The sequence below is a fragment of the Strigops habroptila genome, chromosome 9 (genome assembly GCF_004027225.2).
Source record: "Strigops habroptila isolate Jane chromosome 9, bStrHab1.2.pri, whole genome shotgun sequence".
Lineage (NCBI taxonomy): Eukaryota > Metazoa > Chordata > Aves > Psittaciformes > Psittacidae > Strigops > Strigops habroptila.
This window is the reverse complement of record NC_044285.2, coordinates 43,574,327-43,591,467: the sequence shown is the minus strand read 5'-3', so window position 1 is coordinate 43,591,467 and position 17,141 is coordinate 43,574,327. Positions and strand designations below refer to the sequence as shown.

Genomic DNA, 17,141 nt, shown 5'->3' with positions numbered 1-17,141 from the left:
TCTCTGGTTTCTATCTATTTTTGATTTTATGATGATGAAATATTTCTAATTGCAGTTTCAAAAGAAAAAGCTTTACATCTGTGTGGTGACAAGTAATGCACACAAAGAAATGTCTGTTGAATGAAAAACAAAACCACAAACTTGTACCTCAGACGACACAGGAGACTGTGGGGACACATTAGTATTATCACTGTCTTGCTAAAAAGAAATCAAAGAGATGAAATTATAAAAATGAAGATTATGATTTCACAAGAAACATGAAATTATGAAATACACAATACATGAGACATGCAACATTTGTCAAGTATGCAACAAACTGGCAGCAACTGAGTTTAAGAACATGCAAGTCAAGGAAACACTCTTCACTGCTTGTGTTGAGTACTACCTTCACATCACCTCTGCTTGACAGGTGAATTAACTTCCCTATCACCAAAGCAAGTAAATGTCCTACTTTTCTTGATGACCTTTTTTAAATGGAGTATAATTACTTGTTGCTGCTCTGGCTCTGGAATGCAGTTTGTTTGCACGCACCCCAGACAATGCTCCCCTGTTCTGTGACTCGTGTTTGGAAAAGACAAATGTAATAACGCATTTTCTTAAACGTTTTACACAGTTACAGTTTCTCACCTCATCATTTTCATTGCCACTTGAACTCTTTCTGGAAGACTTATACTGCAAAACACACATAATTATTACTTTAAAATGGAAGTATGGTTTTCATTTGAACTAAATGGCCTGACAGCACTCAGATGTGACTTATTACTGGTGAAGCTGCTGAGAAAAAAAACATGTTACAGAATCAAAGGAGCTAAAAAGAAACAAAACAGAACAGGAACATCTAGTTCCTAGGGCAGGCAAGATCTTATGTTGGTGAGCTGAAAGCATTTTAAAACTAGATACTTTTAAAATGTGAACTCTAGATATGAGACATATTGTGTTGGAAGGGACCTTAAAGCTCATCCAGTTCCAACCCCTGCCCCGGGCAGGGACACCTTCCACTAGAGCAGGTTGCTCCAAGCCCCTGTGTCCAACCTGGCCTTGAACACTGCCAGGGATGGGGCAGCCACAGCTTCTCTGGGCACCCTGTGCCAGGGCCTCAGCACCCTCACAGGGAAGAGCTTCTGCCTCAGAGCTCATCTCAGTCTCCCCTCTGGCAGGTTAAAGCCATTCCCCTTGGCCTGTCCCTACAGGCCCTTGTCCAAAGTCCCTCTCCAGGTTTCCTGGAGCCCCTTTAGGCCCTGGAGCTGCTCTAAGGTCTCCCCTTCAGGAGCCTTCTCTTCTCCAGGCTGCCCCAGCCCAGCGCCAGAGCAGAGGTGACAGAAATCTGTTTCACTCAGAAGTTTTTCCCTTTTTCTATCAAAGGCAAAATTAATTAAAGATAAAAAGAAAAAACAAACCCCAAACCACCAAACCCCTGGAAAGAGGACACGAGTCCATAAACTGCTCAGGAAGAAGATAAATAGCTTCTATAATGACAGGACTACCTCCGAGCTGTATGGCATGCTCTGTTCTATCCAGAACTTAATTCCTTTCGAGGTCCCCAGCATTTCATAAAGATGTTTGATGGCAAAGATTCAAGAAACTAGTTTCTTAAGTGACAAGTTTAATTTTACCTCAACTTCCCACTGCTGATAATTCTCCTACTTCTCTACCATGCCCCAAACCAAATTTTAACTGATGATGCTGTTAAGTTCCAATCTGTTTTACCACCAGCAGGCACTGACCTCTGGTGACCAGTGGAACGCACTACAGCAGCGAAGTAGTACAGAGAGATTTCCTCTCTAAAATGCAATCTAATGCACTGAGAACCCAAAGGCACAAACCATTCTCAGAACCACGCTGCACAAAATCTATTTCCCTTGCGCTACAACAAAAAAAAGCATAAAATCCCTCCAGTTGGATGGGGAAGGAGTAATGACTGAAGATTTGTTTCTGTCTTTACCAGAAGACAACTGTAAATTACTTTCATTTATTTAAAGCACTCTCACGTTACCTTAAATACAGAATATATATTATTTAACTCCAAAGAGCCAAATGAAAAAATACAGGTTACATAGAGAATTAAAAGTATGAGAATCTTTGAGGTTTTCTTACCTTTCCTTAATGATATAGGTTCTTCTACTCATTAAAAATAAAGTGCCCCCCACCCACATTCCCCCCCATTACCTTGAAATACTCTTTCCTGATCTGTTTACTTCTCCTTCTCTCTTCATTCTGCCAGATCACTGGCTGGGTTTCTGGCCAGTGCTGCTCATCCACTGAATCCTTCTGGTTTTCCAGGGGCTATAAATTCCCAAATATTTTTAAGTAAAAGGTAACTATTCCTTGTGGACATTAACATCAATTATTCTGTACTACACGACTACAACACGACAATTTAAGTATCTCTCTGCTGTTCTCATATAAAAGATCATACACATCAATTAGCTGTAAACGAAATCTCTCTTTCGAAGTATTGTATTATACAATGTGTTCTGAAGAGACAGCGAGAGCAGATTTAGTCTTATAACAATGAATATGTATGAATATGTCTATTTTATGAGAACTGAAAGCAGACAATCTGAAGGGACCATTTCATTAGTAGGCTAAAACTTCATTTCCAACTATTTCTTCCTATTAGAGTATCAGGCTTTTAAAGCAATTGTAAATACTTGATAGATTAAAAGGCAGTACCATACATCCTTAAACAAAAGGCCTCCGTTAAATACAAGCCAAATTATCTTCAAGCATAAGGTTCTTCAAAGGCTTTCTATTTTCCACCCCAATTCCACACATACAATAACTCTGTGTGTAAGCAACCATATGACTCTATAAGCATTTTCTGCCAGAAATACAAAAGCAAAAAGCAACAACAACAATCATTCAAATACAACGCCATCACATTTACAGTTGAGTATTTACCTGCCAGCTGTATGGGGACACTGGGGAATTCACTTCATCTGTTGAGACACTAAAAATGAAGATGAGGCATTATGAAATTTACTCCTTGTCTATTTAAAACTAAGTTATTTTAAAATATCACAAAAATGAACACTTAAAAAGCAGCTTCTCTGCAGCACTACAGGGGGTTTTGGCTACCTGTATAAAGGATGTCACAATGTGGCTAAAATGTAGGACCATTTGACTAAAATCTCAAATCCTATTTCACTCTCTCTTACCACATTCTAACAATAGAACTTCCACGCTACAGTTCTTGAGCCAGATAAAGCTTTTGCTTCAGGACGTTGATCTTTAGAGATTACTAATATATCTTCATTGCTTTGCTTCTCAAAGCAACCAAGGAAACATTGTGATCACAGCTGACAAGAGATCTATTATTAAACTTCTAGGAGGCTCACCTCCTTCCTTTCACTGTCAGCTCTATAGAGTAAAGTAGAAGCTTATACTAATAGGGAAAGGAAAAACGTTTTAAGATGGGACAGTGAAGCTGGAACATGAACTGCACGAGAGCCCTAACCATTCTATGATGAGAAGTTCTTGGGGAAAGAAAAATGTTTAGATTTACTGTCACTTAAATTTTTCTTCCTGAATTTGCCTGTGGAATTCACTTCTATCCCCTTTCCAGCACCATTTCATTCACATTCTGACCGCTGCCTTCGGAGCTGTGCAGTATGAGGCGGCTAACAGCTGGGGATTGAATGGAAGGACATAACACCATGAGCAATTAGAATAAATCCTGAAGGGAAAGCACCCCGCCATTTAGCTTCTCCTGCTCTGGATTCCTTTCCCTTCCTTTTTCTTTGTTTGCCTCAAACCAATAATGCTATTTTTTAAAGCTGTCAGGCACAAGAAAATTGAATCATATCCAACAGCCTGATAAGCAATGCAGTTGAGAACTGCAGGAACTGCTGCAGGAAGTACTTTAGCAGATATACATCTATTAACTACGACATGTTCTGTAAGTATAAATTCTTTAGAGATAGGACAGTCTTTCTACTCTCTTTGTATGTTCATCACGCAGTATGTGATTTGGGTTCCTGTGTGTCAGTACAGTAAACCAACAAATAACCTGCAACACCATATCCTGTGTGCACCCCTCAGAATTAAGGGGATGGGGAGATGGTTGGGAGTGGGTCCTTTTGTTTCATTTTTAAGCCTCAGAACTGTTTCTGTTTCATTAACAAAACAGGGAAAGGTAAATTTAACCCTTCCTGGATTACCCTGTGACATGAAGGCCTAACACAGCTGTACATTACAATAGGTGACAGCATCCCAAAGAACAGAAGCTGTATGTTAAGGAGTAAAGGACTGCCAAGTTCCACATGCAAAGGAATAATAGTTGCAGCATGGTTCATCTAACCACCAGCCATGTACGCAGCGGGCTCTCTAAAACCAGACACAGATGAGAGATGACAGCCAAAATAGGATGTATCACACTGAACTATCTGCACTGTGTCCTTTTCTGTTCCAGTAAAAGCTTTCCTCATGTGAACCTGTGCTGCAGAGAGCTGTTACCACCTGCAGTGCTCTCTAGCAACATTATGGCTTTTGTCTCCAAGATTCACAGCCAGACAGGGGTCTGGACACAAGCAGTTAAAGAGATTCTGCTGAAGGTATCCATTTCAGAAGACTGTGGGGCTGGCAAAAATCACAAAAGCCACCATTCAAATGGAGCTCTCACAGGAGGCTGCCAGTAAATGCTCCCTCTTCAGCTTAGAAAATAAAATAGATTATTTCTAGACCAAACTGATTAAAAGAACTCATCCAGGATTCCTTAAGGGAGGGAGGGCTGAAAACTTGCTAAGTTCTCTCACCCATGTACACAGAAACGGGAAGCGGTGAATTCCTAAGCGCCCAAAGAGAAGGCCCTGGGTATTTCTGTTTGTGGTTGGTTTGTGGTGGTGGGTTTCTGTTAATTCAAAGAAAGAGCACAGAAGTACATCTCCTGCAGAGCGTGGATTCCTGACACATCCTCCATGGGCAGTGAAGGCTTTGAACTCCCAGCAACTTGTCCAACAGCTCTGAAGAGCACAAAATGACTGCCAGGGAGGAAAGTGCAGATGCCTGAGCGCAGCTACAGTGCCACTTTGTGTGACACAGGGTCTAACCACCTGCACAGGACTGTTGCCTAGGGGAGCTATGACCTTCTGGACTGGAACTGCATGTCTAAAGATTCATCCACTGATGTTTTAGTCATCTGAATCACTGCCACAATCAGACCCATAATTAGGTTATGGATTACACCAGCTCTCCTAAAGGCTCCAAAGAACAGGATTTTACTACTATTTTTTCTAACCTGGAAGCAAGAAGCTCCGAACCAGATTATTTGTGCAGCTTCTGCTTGAGCTATGACAGAAGATGGCAGCAGTGACACAGAGTAAATACAAAAACTGATCAACTCCCGAAAGCTGTGATACATTTAAGTGTATCAGTACCATTTTTCAGATTCCACTGGCTGCTTTGGCCTGTTCCTTGTGCTTACTGAAACTGAATGATTTAGAAGCCTGGAAAGAAAGAGAGAGAGACATTTATCCAACAGCTTTGTAATTTACATGTATTCTAAGAAAAAAAACCGTTTACTTTCACTGCATAACATGTCCTGCGAAAAATAGTTTTGAAGATAAAGGAGGTATTTTCCATGACATTAGACTGTGTGTCCACATGAAATCCAAGCCCAATCCTGCTTCCACTGAAATAAACAACATTGCTTCCAGTTCTTGAAATATTTCAAGTTCTGAATGTTAAGTAAAACTTGATAATTCAAACCAAAACCTCTTCTTTTCCTCTCTAACTACATACTAGTTGAGGTGGTCTCACACCTGTATAAAGTTATGCTGCCTTCAACACAAAAGGCCCCACTGTTCACCAAAGTCGGATGACAGAAGATCATTAACCTAAAGCAGACAAGAAACCATACACAGACTGAGCACAAGAAGTCAGTCAACAGGAGCAGGTAAGAAGGTAGCAGAGTAAGAAACACTGCAAGTGCAAAGGAAATGCAGGGAAAAAGGAGGTGGAAAATGGAGAAACACATGCTAAGAACTAAGTGAAAAGTCTAATACAGAAATGAACCAACGGAAATTCCATGTTTCTAAATGGTTAACAGTGAAAAAAAGCCTAAACTCACATATAGATTCAGAACAACTGAAGAACACACATGAAGAAGATTATGAGTTATTATTATAGGTGTTTAAAGTGTTAAAGACAACAAAACCACTCAGTGTCACTTACAGTTAAATGGTTTCAAGTAAGTGTCATGTTGAACAGAAACTAGACTGAATAATTCTGAATTCTTGGAGGCAATATTACACGTTGACACTGACTTCATGCGCAGAACTGTGATCAAAGTATATTTACACTTTTAAACCAGAATCTATTCAATCAAAATAAGGAATAATACATAAATAACCCCAAACACTTTTGCCTGAGGGTCCAGACTCGAGGTACTGTATGTTAAAAAAACCGAAAAGCTGAAGAGGAAGCATGCCAAAGGTACAGGAAATTTTGCTTCTAGGTTTGGACTTACTTAAATGTTCTTTGGAGAGCTGCCTAATTAAATATTATCCTTACATAGTATTTCAGCTCAAAGAATAATAAATGCATTGCCATCTATTTTTGATAGCAAAATACCTCAGGCTAACTTAACCAACCCCTTTATTCTGGTTTTGTTCAAGAAATGGCCAAAACTGCTCCTTTTGTGGCCATTTTAACTGTGGCAACCTGAAGCTCTACAAACACTTTATACCTTGATGCACGTCCTGCCGCCCTTGTCCTCTGGAAGAGCTTTTCACTGAATGAAGTTCTATAGCTTAATGGCCTTCGTCTGTATTCACAGTTCATGTACACCAAAGCCACAGACGGAAGAAGGAAGCGGGACAGGTTGACGGGAGAGGACAGGGAAGTCATTAGCAGAGCAAGCAAAAAGAAAAGAGACTGCATAATATTAAAAGCAAACCAAACCAAACCACACTGAACGGACAGAAACAGGATTAGTAAGAAGTTATTTCATGATGCTCACTTCTGTTTACTCAGACTGAACACATTTTCCACACGCACAGAAGTAGCTTCACTAAATTCAAAGCGTTATTCTTATTGCTGTTTGCGGCAAGAAGTTACAAATTCACAAAGCCAGGGATGCAGAATCAGCGATCAGTTTTGTAGCACAGCTGATTTTGCCCTAATGTACTTAGAGACACATAAGCAAACTTCAAACATGAATGCTAAACAGAGAAGTAAAACTTAAGACTGCACGTCTGAATAATTCAAGAGCAAAGCAGAACTATTAGCAAGATCACTGCATTACGATACAACTACGATGAGTAAAAGTTAAGCTGCAGTTCTTCAGAAGAGGAGTGGGTTGGTATTTCAAATTATTAGATAACCAGGAAATAGTAAAACTAATCAAACACGTGCAATATAAATAACCATCATATAAAACCTAACAGAAGAAAACACACTTTTTCTCTTTTGATTGAGAAATTGAGAAAATTTGGCATTCTTAGTCTTTTTTGCAATACTTCTTGGTAATAAGAACATATTAAGATTTCATTCTTATTTTTCCCTTCCCAATGTGAACAACCGATTCTTAAATACACTGCATGGAGTTATAAGTAAAACCTATTTTATCCCCCTGCTGTTATTATTAACTCACATAATTTTTAAAGCTGTGCAATTCACAGTATCAGGATATAAACCTCTCTAAAGGCTTCATGTGCATTTCAACTACTGCCCAAGAAAACCAGCAGTACAGAACCTCCTCCCCTGGACAAAGTCATTTTAACAATAATCTGCTTAGGTGAGCATTAACCATGCCTACTTAATACACTGCTTTGGAAGAAAAAAGAAGGTATGAGAAATGTACACACATCAAACCAGGAAATCAAGAGACTTTCACATTCATCTCTTCCTCTCCATAGGAGGTATATCCCTGCTTCTCTAGACAACAGGTTTACGACAAGAAACACAGGACAGATATCTTGAAAGCATCTACCACTGTAAGAGCTGGGCAAAACAGTTCTCAAAATGATGAGGTGTCCAGAGCTTTTGGGTCTAAGGCAGGTTAAAGAATAAATTCATTGTACCACAAGGTACCCTAATACTGGAATACCTGTGTTTTTGTTCTTGCTGCAGTAACTGAGCTGCTATTTTTCTCAAGTCAGTCACTTCTTTGAGTTCATCATCATCTTCAGCCAGCAGCTGTTCTTTCTGCAGTCTGAAACATGAAACATCAGTGACTTGCCTGACTTCACTAAAGCCAGACTCAGAAATGGCTGCATTATTGGACAACTTAGAACCACTTCCTGTAAGCTTATTTTCTGTCCAAGAAGGAGCACTCTGTGTTCTCTATGAGATTCCTTTCCACCAGATGCAACGAGCTTAAAACAGAATCACAGAACCATGAGGTTGGAAGTGCCCTCTGGAGAACATCAGGTCCAACCCCCCTGCCAAGGAAGGGCCACCCAGAGCAGGTTACACAGGAACTTGTTCAGGTGGGTTTGGGATGTCTCCAGAGAGGGAGACTCCACAACCCCCCTGAGCAGCCTGTGCCAGGGCTCTGCCACCCACAACGGAAAGAAAATCTTCCTCATGTTGAGGTGAAACTTGTGTTTTAGTCTACGGCCATTGCTCCTTGTCCTTGCGCTGGGCACCACTGAGAAGAGTCTGGCACCGTCCCCGTGGCCTTTGAGATACTGATCTGCATTGATGAGATCCCCTCTCAGGCTGCTCTCCTCTAGACTCAACAGGCCCAGCTCTTGCAGTCTCTCCTCATAACAGAGATGCTCCAGACCCCGGAGCATCCTTGTGGCCCTCCCCTGGGCCCTCTCCAGTAGCTGCTGGTCTTTCTTGTACCGAGGAGCCCAGAACTGGACACAGGACTCCAGATGTGGCCTCAACAGGGTCAGTAGAGGGGGAGGATCAGCTTCCTCGACCTGCTGCCACACTCCCGATGCACCCCAGGATACTCTTGGCCCAAACAAAAACAAAAACCAAAACCACCCTCACCCCCCACTGCCAGTAAAAGCTTCCCCAAAGAAGATCAAGAAGATTTACCTTTTCTCATCACCCCAGTCCTCATTCTGTTCTATTTTCTGAGATTTCTCAGGCTGTTTTCCCCGTTCCTTGCACAGAATGAAAAAAAAAATGACTTGAATTCAAAGAAAAGCAAGGCTACTGAACAGTGTTTCTCGTCACACTATGCTACCTTGATATAAGACAGCAGTGGTCCAGTGTGTACATCTCCTTGCTCAGGAACAGCTCCCTCTTCGGCATTGGGATCAATGTAGTCGTACACCTCCTGGTCTAGTGAGGATTGATGAAGAATGGAAAGATGATATTAAACAGCTCTCTCAACCAACTTTTATTCCTCAGAGACATAATCACTCATGAAGAAGGTCAGATAAAACAATGAAATCCTGTCTCCTTCAGCTAGAAATAATCTTTCTTTCTTTCTGGCCTTGTCTCTGTGATTATTACATTGTTTTCTGGACGGATGAAAACACGGCGCCAACACGTGATCCTATCCTTTGGTGCAATGTTCTTGTATTACATTACCAAAACAGAAGTATTTCTGTTATCTAAACTGACAGATGTACAACAGATATTACCTTTCTGTGTATCGAGTTTACTTCCCATTACATGATTATCATTCTTTAATGTCTGTTCCCTCGTTGATTCCGATACCTGGGAGTGGAGGCTGATTGTATCATCATCCGATGGCTGCAAAGACAGTCACATTTAATACAGATCTTACAAATAAATGCCAACATTACATCATTTGCTAAGAACTCACCAATTCTAGTGCAACTGACCCCACCAGGAGTCAGAGCTCCCAGGATGAACAAGTCAGGTGAGGTGTCTTTGTGGGTGGCTTTTTTGGGAGGAGGTGGGAAGGGGCTTTAAAAGAATCATAGTTTAGGGAGTGACAGACAACTATTCAGTACATAATCTAATACTGAAACACAGTACTTTGAACAAAGAGGTCCAGCCCAGCCCTGCTCAGTGGACTAAGGAAAATCCTTGGGTACTGTCTTACCTACAGGCTCCAACTACTTTGACCCTTGTTATGCAAAGGGAGGAGAAAGAGAGGAAACAAACCAGCCAAAATTACACAAATTCAATATTAAAAACCACTCACTTCTGTTGTGGACAACCTTTTATCCCCATTATCGCTGCCGATGCCAGAGTCTGGTCCATGATTTTTATTGGGATAAAAGTCCTCCATGCTACATGAAGAAAAAAAACCACACATAAACCCAAAGAATGAAAGACACTGTAGTTCAAAAGAAAATAGATATCCTTTAATAACAATGTTCTCTGTACTCATGGACTGCAGCCAATACAATTTTTGCACAATGCCCCATGAGCAGAGAATAAAAGCGAATGGCTTTAAACCTGCCAGAGGGGAGACTGAGATGAGCTCTGAGGCAGAAGCTCTTCCCTGTGAGGGTGCTGAGGCGCTGGCACAGGGTGCCCAGAGAAGCTGTGGCTGCCCCATCCCTGGCAGTGTTCAAGGCCAGGTTGGACACAGGGGCTTGGAGCAACCTGCTCTAGTGGAAGGTGTCCCTGCCCAGGGCAGGGGTTGGAACTGGATGAGCTTTAAGGTCCCTTCCAACACAAACCAGGCTGGGATTCTATGATTCAGAAGCCATGTACAGACACTATGGACTAATTCCCTATGGCGCAGTTGCCCAAGATCAAGACCATGGACCGACTCTGATGGTTCAGATGGTTCTGTGTAGGCCTTCTTCACAACTTCCATCTTTCCTTCAGCTTTGAACACAGAGAGGCACAAGTTGCCTATTTTCTTAAAATGTCATGTGAAAGCAAAGTGTTGTTCCCTATGGTTTCCAACAGCAAACCAAACTGACAGAGAACCCAAGGGCACACCCACTGCACTACCCAAGATGTACTCAACACAGAAGGCAAACAAAACATTCCTAACTTTTTGACATCATCTAATCCAATAAAAAAAATCCATGGTATTTCACTGACGTTTAAGCCCGTTTCCCTTAATATATATATATGTGGGAGGCAGACTTTCCATCCACCACACTAACTCTATATTCAGAACATTCATGAGAACTTCTCATCTGGTTTTGCCATAATCTGTTTGGGAAATAAAGAGCTGAGATTTCCAACCAATAAATGGAAAATACACCTTTGTTCTGATTGCAAGTCTTCAGCAAGTACTTTAGCAAATTTCAGAGCAATTCAGACAAGCCAATAAAGCTTCCAGTAACACATATGGAATTTATCCACATATGGATAAATACTATGACTCCTAAATAAAGAAGAGTTGAAGTACTGAAATTACAGCTATTATCTGTAATAAACAGATCACTCCATAGCAAATGCTGCAGTGAAATAAAACAAACACAGCACCACTCACCTGTCTGTCAGTGGCTGGGAGGGGATTCGTTTACCTAATGATGGAAGATCCAAAGAATCTGGTTTTTTATCTATTCTGAGGCACGCCTGGATGCTGAGGAATTTAAATATATGTACTTTACCCTTTAAACAGATCTGTTGGGAAACAAACGAACAAGAAAGAGATGTTAATTATACAGCATGTCTTTGAAACTGCACCCCAGCAAATACGTCCTACACTGACTTTGTACCCACAACATCCCACAGGGAGAAATAAAGCTAAAAAAATGAAAACCTGATTGCTCTAACTTAGAACAGCTTCTTCTTTCTTAAGCTCCTACTGCAAATTTCTGAGCTTGAATGCTTTAATACTAACCTGTGCTGGTGGTATCTGCATTGGATTGTTATCCAAAACTATAACTTGTAAGTGCCGTAACTTTCTGTAACAAATTGGGATTTCTGTAATTTTATTACAAGAAAAATCCAGCTTTACCAAGGGAAGGTCTCCTAATTCTGCATTGGGGGAGACAAACAGAAACACAATCAGATACCTTCTTAACACTAATTTACCTACATCAAAGAAATGAAGAGGAGCAGCTTACCATCTGGCAACATATGGAGATTATTTCTTCTTATGTTTAATTCTCTAAGTGACTGCAGTTTTCCTATCTGCTGGGGAAGAACCTGCAGCTCATTGCAGCTAATATCCTGAGAAAGACAGTAATAAATTAACACAACATCTTAAATGAAATTAAACAAAGGAAAACTGTTATTAAAACTACTACAAAGCATACTGTAAAGCCCCCAGATCTTATATCTTTCTTGTTTGTTCCACAAAGGGAAAGTAGTACCACAACACATATTGTCGGTCTTCAGTATTTAGTCATTCAAGTTTCAAGAACCCAATTCAAACAGTTAAACCAGTGAGTGATGAAAGTCTGGTCTTGAGATTAAAGCTGTAGCCCAGGATTCCGGAGTTCCTGGTGCAGCTCCCATGCCAGTGAAGAGCTCCCTGTGCCACAGCTGGCAGATGGTTTGCATTGTGCTCCTCCTGTGAAGATTCTTTTTCCTGAAAACACCTTGAACCAACCCGTGCGACTGAAGATTGACAAAGAGCAACAGCAGGCTCACCAACTATCTGACAAGCACTAGATGGTGACAGAGCTGCACCAAATGAACACAGACTACAGCTATTTCTGAGCCTAATTTAACATCTATTTATGTAGTCCAGACTGAGTCAACAGTCACAGTGATGTAAGACCATCTCTAACCTCTTTTTATTTTCCATTCAATGAAATTTGCTTCAGAGGCTAGCTTCCTAGACAAGATAACAATGGTAGAGATGATTTTAAGGCAAGCTGAGCCAGTACCTAGAAGCCAGGCCCTAATCTAGCCTCCTCCTCCACTACATGCTCCCAGGGCTTCAGCTCAGGCACTGCTCACCTGCTTTTGGCAACCATGGTATCTGCACATAGGTGGATGTCGCAAAGTCCAGGGGCTTGGGATCAACTGCTTCTCTGTCCAGGTCAAAGTTTCAGATGGGATTCCCTCCCTTAAAGCATCTTTCTAGCACATAGCTTAGATGTCACCTTTTAAAGTGTATATTACTCATGTTCTAAACAGGTATAAAACAGGTCCTGGAATGAAACTCTCTAGTAGGCCTTTAATCTGTGTCATCAAACACAAATTCTAGGTTTGACAATTCTGGAAAATAAGCCAAAAATACCACCACTGCATTCTGAAAACATTTACTTCCTTTAAAACTAGCATTGGTCCCTTGAAATCCTCTGACAGTGGAGGAAGCACAAAGAAGGTGCTGAGGCGCTGGCACAGACTTTTCCCAGAGAAGCTGTGGCTGCCCCATCCCTGGCAGTGTTCAAGGCCAGGTTGGACACAGGGGCTCGGAGCAACCTGCTCTAGTGGAAGGTGTCCCTGCCCGTGGCAGGGGGTTGGAACTGGATGAGCTTTAAGGTCCCTTCCAACACAAATCAGACTGTGGTTCTATGATAATATCTGATACTGCTTGTAAATTAGGTCATGTTAAATGAAATCTCCAGGGCATACACAGTTACCCCAGAAACAGGATGGAGACTGCTTGTAATGACCAAAGAAGTACACATAAATACGAAATCAGGCACAGTGCAAGCACCAGGTTGGTGAATAATTGTGCAGAGTTCTCCAAAACATGAGCTTAACACAAAGTAACGATCAGAAAAGCCCAGAATAGGAAGAAATATAGAGAAAGTAATGGAGGACAAAGCACAAATTTAGTATGTCATAGGATAAAATCAGTTTGTACAGACACCTAAACTGTGAATATCACACATCCTTCTAGTCACCCCAACCAACATAAAGGAACAGCAGAAGGGGGATGGGACACGACAAAAAACCAGGACCATGACAGCAATGACTGAATGGCATAACTTGTGTAAGAGTACAGAGCGAAGGGAGATGAACTCTGCAGCTGGAAAGAAGATTCCTGATAACATACCAAAAATGAATAGAATGATGATTACTCTAAAGAAGGTAAACAGGAAAATCCACCCTTTTTAACATACAAGTGAGGGACTCCAGTAAAACTGTGCTTCAGATTCTCTCACTTAGTGAACCCAACATACTGGTTTGTGTTTAACCCCATTTTTGAAACCCTACAGCACAGTACACCTGGAATTTCAGCTCCAACACTAAGAAAAAGCAGGAACTGAATTTAAATGTTGAAGTTCTGTATTTACAAGATTATTAATTTATCTTTTATTACAAGGTGAACAAACTGCTTCTCATTTAAGGTTACTCAGCACAATGGTTCACAATTGTACTTACCAACTCCATGAGATCTCTTAACTTTCCAATTTCTTCTGGAATGGAGACCAGCTTGTTGTTACTGACAACCAGAACTTTCAGGGGAAGATCAAACAGGTATTTTGGCAACGTTGATAAAAGATTTCGACTTGAAAGTAAGAAAAATGAAGACACAAGGCTAGGTTAGAATCTCTGTATGCATGATGTGGAGTCTGAAACGCTCATCGTACAACTTTCCTCCTAGTCACAAGATATTCTCCCCCTATTCAATTTCATTTAACTTTAAGCTACAACCTCCATCATGAATTCCTTACCAGATAAAACCTCTCTCAGATATGTGAATTTTAGGTCCTCATCTTGCTGAATATGTACTAGAACTGAATCCAACACTAAAATGTACAGAGAAATGTGTTAAAAGGAATAATGTTTGATGTCTGCTGTTACGCTGCTTTCCCATACCTTCAGAAGGAGCACCTGATCCAACACTCTACCAATATAAAGTTATGTTCTCAGCAAACCAGAACCCAAGACAAGGCCACTGCTTCTCCGGCCATGTGGTCACATCACTCTCAAGCCACCACAAAAAGCCCTCAACATCTATTTATTACTTTGCTCGAGCAATAGTCTGAAAGGTCAGTTTCAATACAAATAAAATCCATGTGTCATTTTCCACCTGCATGTACATATGTCTGCTTTGCACACAAGAAATATACACTTACTGACACTCTGATTTACATCCAGACTGGAAAAACTACCAACTGCAGACTGCCACTGCCAGAAATACAGACAATTCTTCTAATAAGCTACTTGGACACTTAAAAAAGCCATTGGAAAACCAGCTTGTCCAGGTGTGGTATGAAAGCCATTCCTTTCAGACATAAAAGTAAATAAATAAATCAGTAAACACTGTTGCTTTAAGTAGAACTGTGGAGAGTCAGTTCTAGTTTGAAGAGAAAAAAGCCATAAAACCCCCCATCCAAGTGCTGACATCTGCGTTCACACTATATTAAGAAACCCCCCAAAGATGTACTGGTTTATATTTTTCAGAGCCCTGTTTTTATATGTAAAAGCTTTTTACATTATTCTTCTCCATGACTACAGCTTAGAGAGCTGCAAAGCCAACAAAAATAAATTCATGTCTTGCAATGTTTCAGCTTCAAAGAAGTGCTGCAAGTTTAACAGCATCAAAAGAAAGTAATTGGAAGCCGGGTAGAGCTCTGTATTTATTCTGTTCATTCTAAGTGAACAATGCAAACAAGTTCTGGGTGTAGGTATGTGGCAAGTCTCTTTGTACATTGTATTTCAGGCAGATATGACAGGCTTTTTTGGTTAGAGAGTATGAGAAGCAAACCTATAAACTTTTTCATGATTGATTATGAAATGGAGGCAATGGAACAGTCATTCTCTGCGTTGCTTCAGCTTCCTCTGGGCTTTTGCTGGTTCAGGGGGGTTGGTTTTTAAAGAGCTGCCTGCTTGACTATGCATTGCACAATACACTTCTTCAGTCATCTGAATCCAAAATTAGATTTTGAGATCATGTGGTTTTCTTCTGGAACAATATATTTCAACTCATAAGGCAGGATTTTAGCCTGTTCTTCAACTCCTCCAGTCCACACATCCATGCACTGCAAAAACAGGCCTGAGACATGAGCACGCAACTGGAGACAAAGCACGGTGTGGCAGATGATGACTGGAAGAGTTGACTCCTGGACCCTGCAACACGCAGTCAGAACTGCTTGCTGCTCTATTTCTGTGAGAACTGCATTCAGCACCATCTAAAGAGAACTGGACTGTTGCCGCTCTGTAAAGAAAGCTGGCTCCAATTTCCTTCAGAAAACATTCTAGTTTTATCATATCGTTATTCTCTTTAGAATGGTCACAGAACAGACTGTGATTCTCCAATCACTGTATGTACTGATACTGCAGGTTTCAAGACACAGTTGGTTTTTAACCCCACTGTTAAGATCCGGCTGCAGAGGGTGCTGGGCCATCTAGTCAAGGTCATGCTTTGCCAAGGAAAGTTGCCCACACAACCCCTGAGGTCCCTCCCGACCTGGGATTCCAGGATTCTAGGATTTTTTTCTTGTTTGCCTGTGTTTGCATTTTGCTTTTTGCATTTTTCTTTTCCAGAATCTATTCACAAGTTTTGGTTTTGCTTTTTTTTTTCCCCCCCCAAAAATCAGTTCTGGAACCAAACCTCGCATGTTCAGTAGCTCTCAGCTGACAGGACTATCTAGGACTTGATACAGCCAATGCAAGAAACATGGACTATTGCAGACAGCAGGGTCTCTGCTCTTTTTGGGAGGGTTCTTCCAGATTCCTTCTCCTTCAAGAGCTCATATTCATCTTCTGTTCTTCTGAGAAGATCCAACCATATGTTTTCCAAGTTTAAGAGCAGCAATAGATGTAAATAATGTGCAATATGAGGAGGGCCTTCTGGCCAGAGATATCCACCCTCCTGAGAGCAGCACATTGTTACAGCTACTTCCTAAACACTGTCTGTCTGCATAACATTAAAACCAAAGAAAACTGCATAAATTCTCCTTATCCTCAGCTACCATCACTTACTGACTGAGATTTCCTAATGCAGTCAAAGGAAGCAACAGTTGCTTGCCCAAAAACTACCAAAGACAAGGCAAGCAACAGCAAGTATTTATCTATCTGAGCAAAACTGAGAGCACAAGGGCCCTCAATAAGTTGAATGCCACCTCTCCAATGAGATAAGTTACACAAAGTGCAAAACTAAGCAGCGTTACTCACCTAATGTTAAGGTAGGTAAGCATTTGCAGGTTTTTAATAGATTCTGGAATGGATTTGATGCAGTTGTGATACAAATTCAAAGTTTCCAGTGGTGCAAACAGCCAGACATCAGGAGGGATTTCAGTGAATCGGTTCTTTGAAAGATCTAGAAGCAAAAGAAAATAATCCTGGTTAGTCAAAAACGTCCCTGCAGGAAGAGGAGATAAAAGTACCCTCCGTTATTCTCGTCACGCTCCTAAAAATTAAGGTGTTGCAAGAAGTGTAAAATAATTCAG

The 17,141-nt window shown here is 41.0% G+C and overlaps 1 protein-coding gene across 6 annotated transcripts in view; it reads right to left on the bottom strand.

The window, feature by feature from the left end:
* The window catches only part of LRCH2 (leucine rich repeats and calponin homology domain containing 2), a 42,086-nt gene that overhangs the window by 12,435 nt on the left and 12,510 nt on the right, over nt 1-17,141 (bottom strand). The window contains exons 2-18 of one of the 6 annotated variants that reach the window (XM_030498425.1): nt 16,867-17,011; nt 14,128-14,254; nt 11,910-12,015; nt 11,684-11,820; nt 11,451-11,463; nt 11,330-11,363; nt 10,076-10,163; nt 9,546-9,657; nt 9,143-9,240; nt 8,992-9,059; nt 8,048-8,152; nt 6,686-6,763; nt 5,376-5,444; nt 2,902-2,950; nt 2,167-2,283; nt 628-672; nt 148-198 (exon numbers count right to left, since the gene is read on the bottom strand). In XM_030498425.1, coding sequence (XP_030354285.1) covers nt 148-198; nt 628-672; nt 2,167-2,283; nt 2,902-2,950; nt 5,376-5,444; nt 6,686-6,763; nt 8,048-8,152; nt 8,992-9,059; nt 9,143-9,240; nt 9,546-9,657; nt 10,076-10,163; nt 11,330-11,363; nt 11,451-11,463; nt 11,684-11,820; nt 11,910-12,015; nt 14,128-14,254; nt 16,867-17,011 — 1,442 coding nt within the window. Of the gene's footprint in view, nt 1-147; nt 199-627; nt 673-2,166; nt 2,284-2,901; nt 2,951-5,375; nt 5,445-6,685; nt 6,764-8,047; nt 8,153-8,991; nt 9,060-9,142; nt 9,241-9,545; nt 9,658-10,075; nt 10,164-11,329; nt 11,464-11,683; nt 11,821-11,909; nt 12,016-14,127; nt 14,255-16,866; nt 17,012-17,141 lie in introns of all 6 variants that reach the window. The other 5 variants (XM_030498421.1, XM_030498423.1, XM_030498422.1 and 2 more) reach the window with 5 other exon arrangements.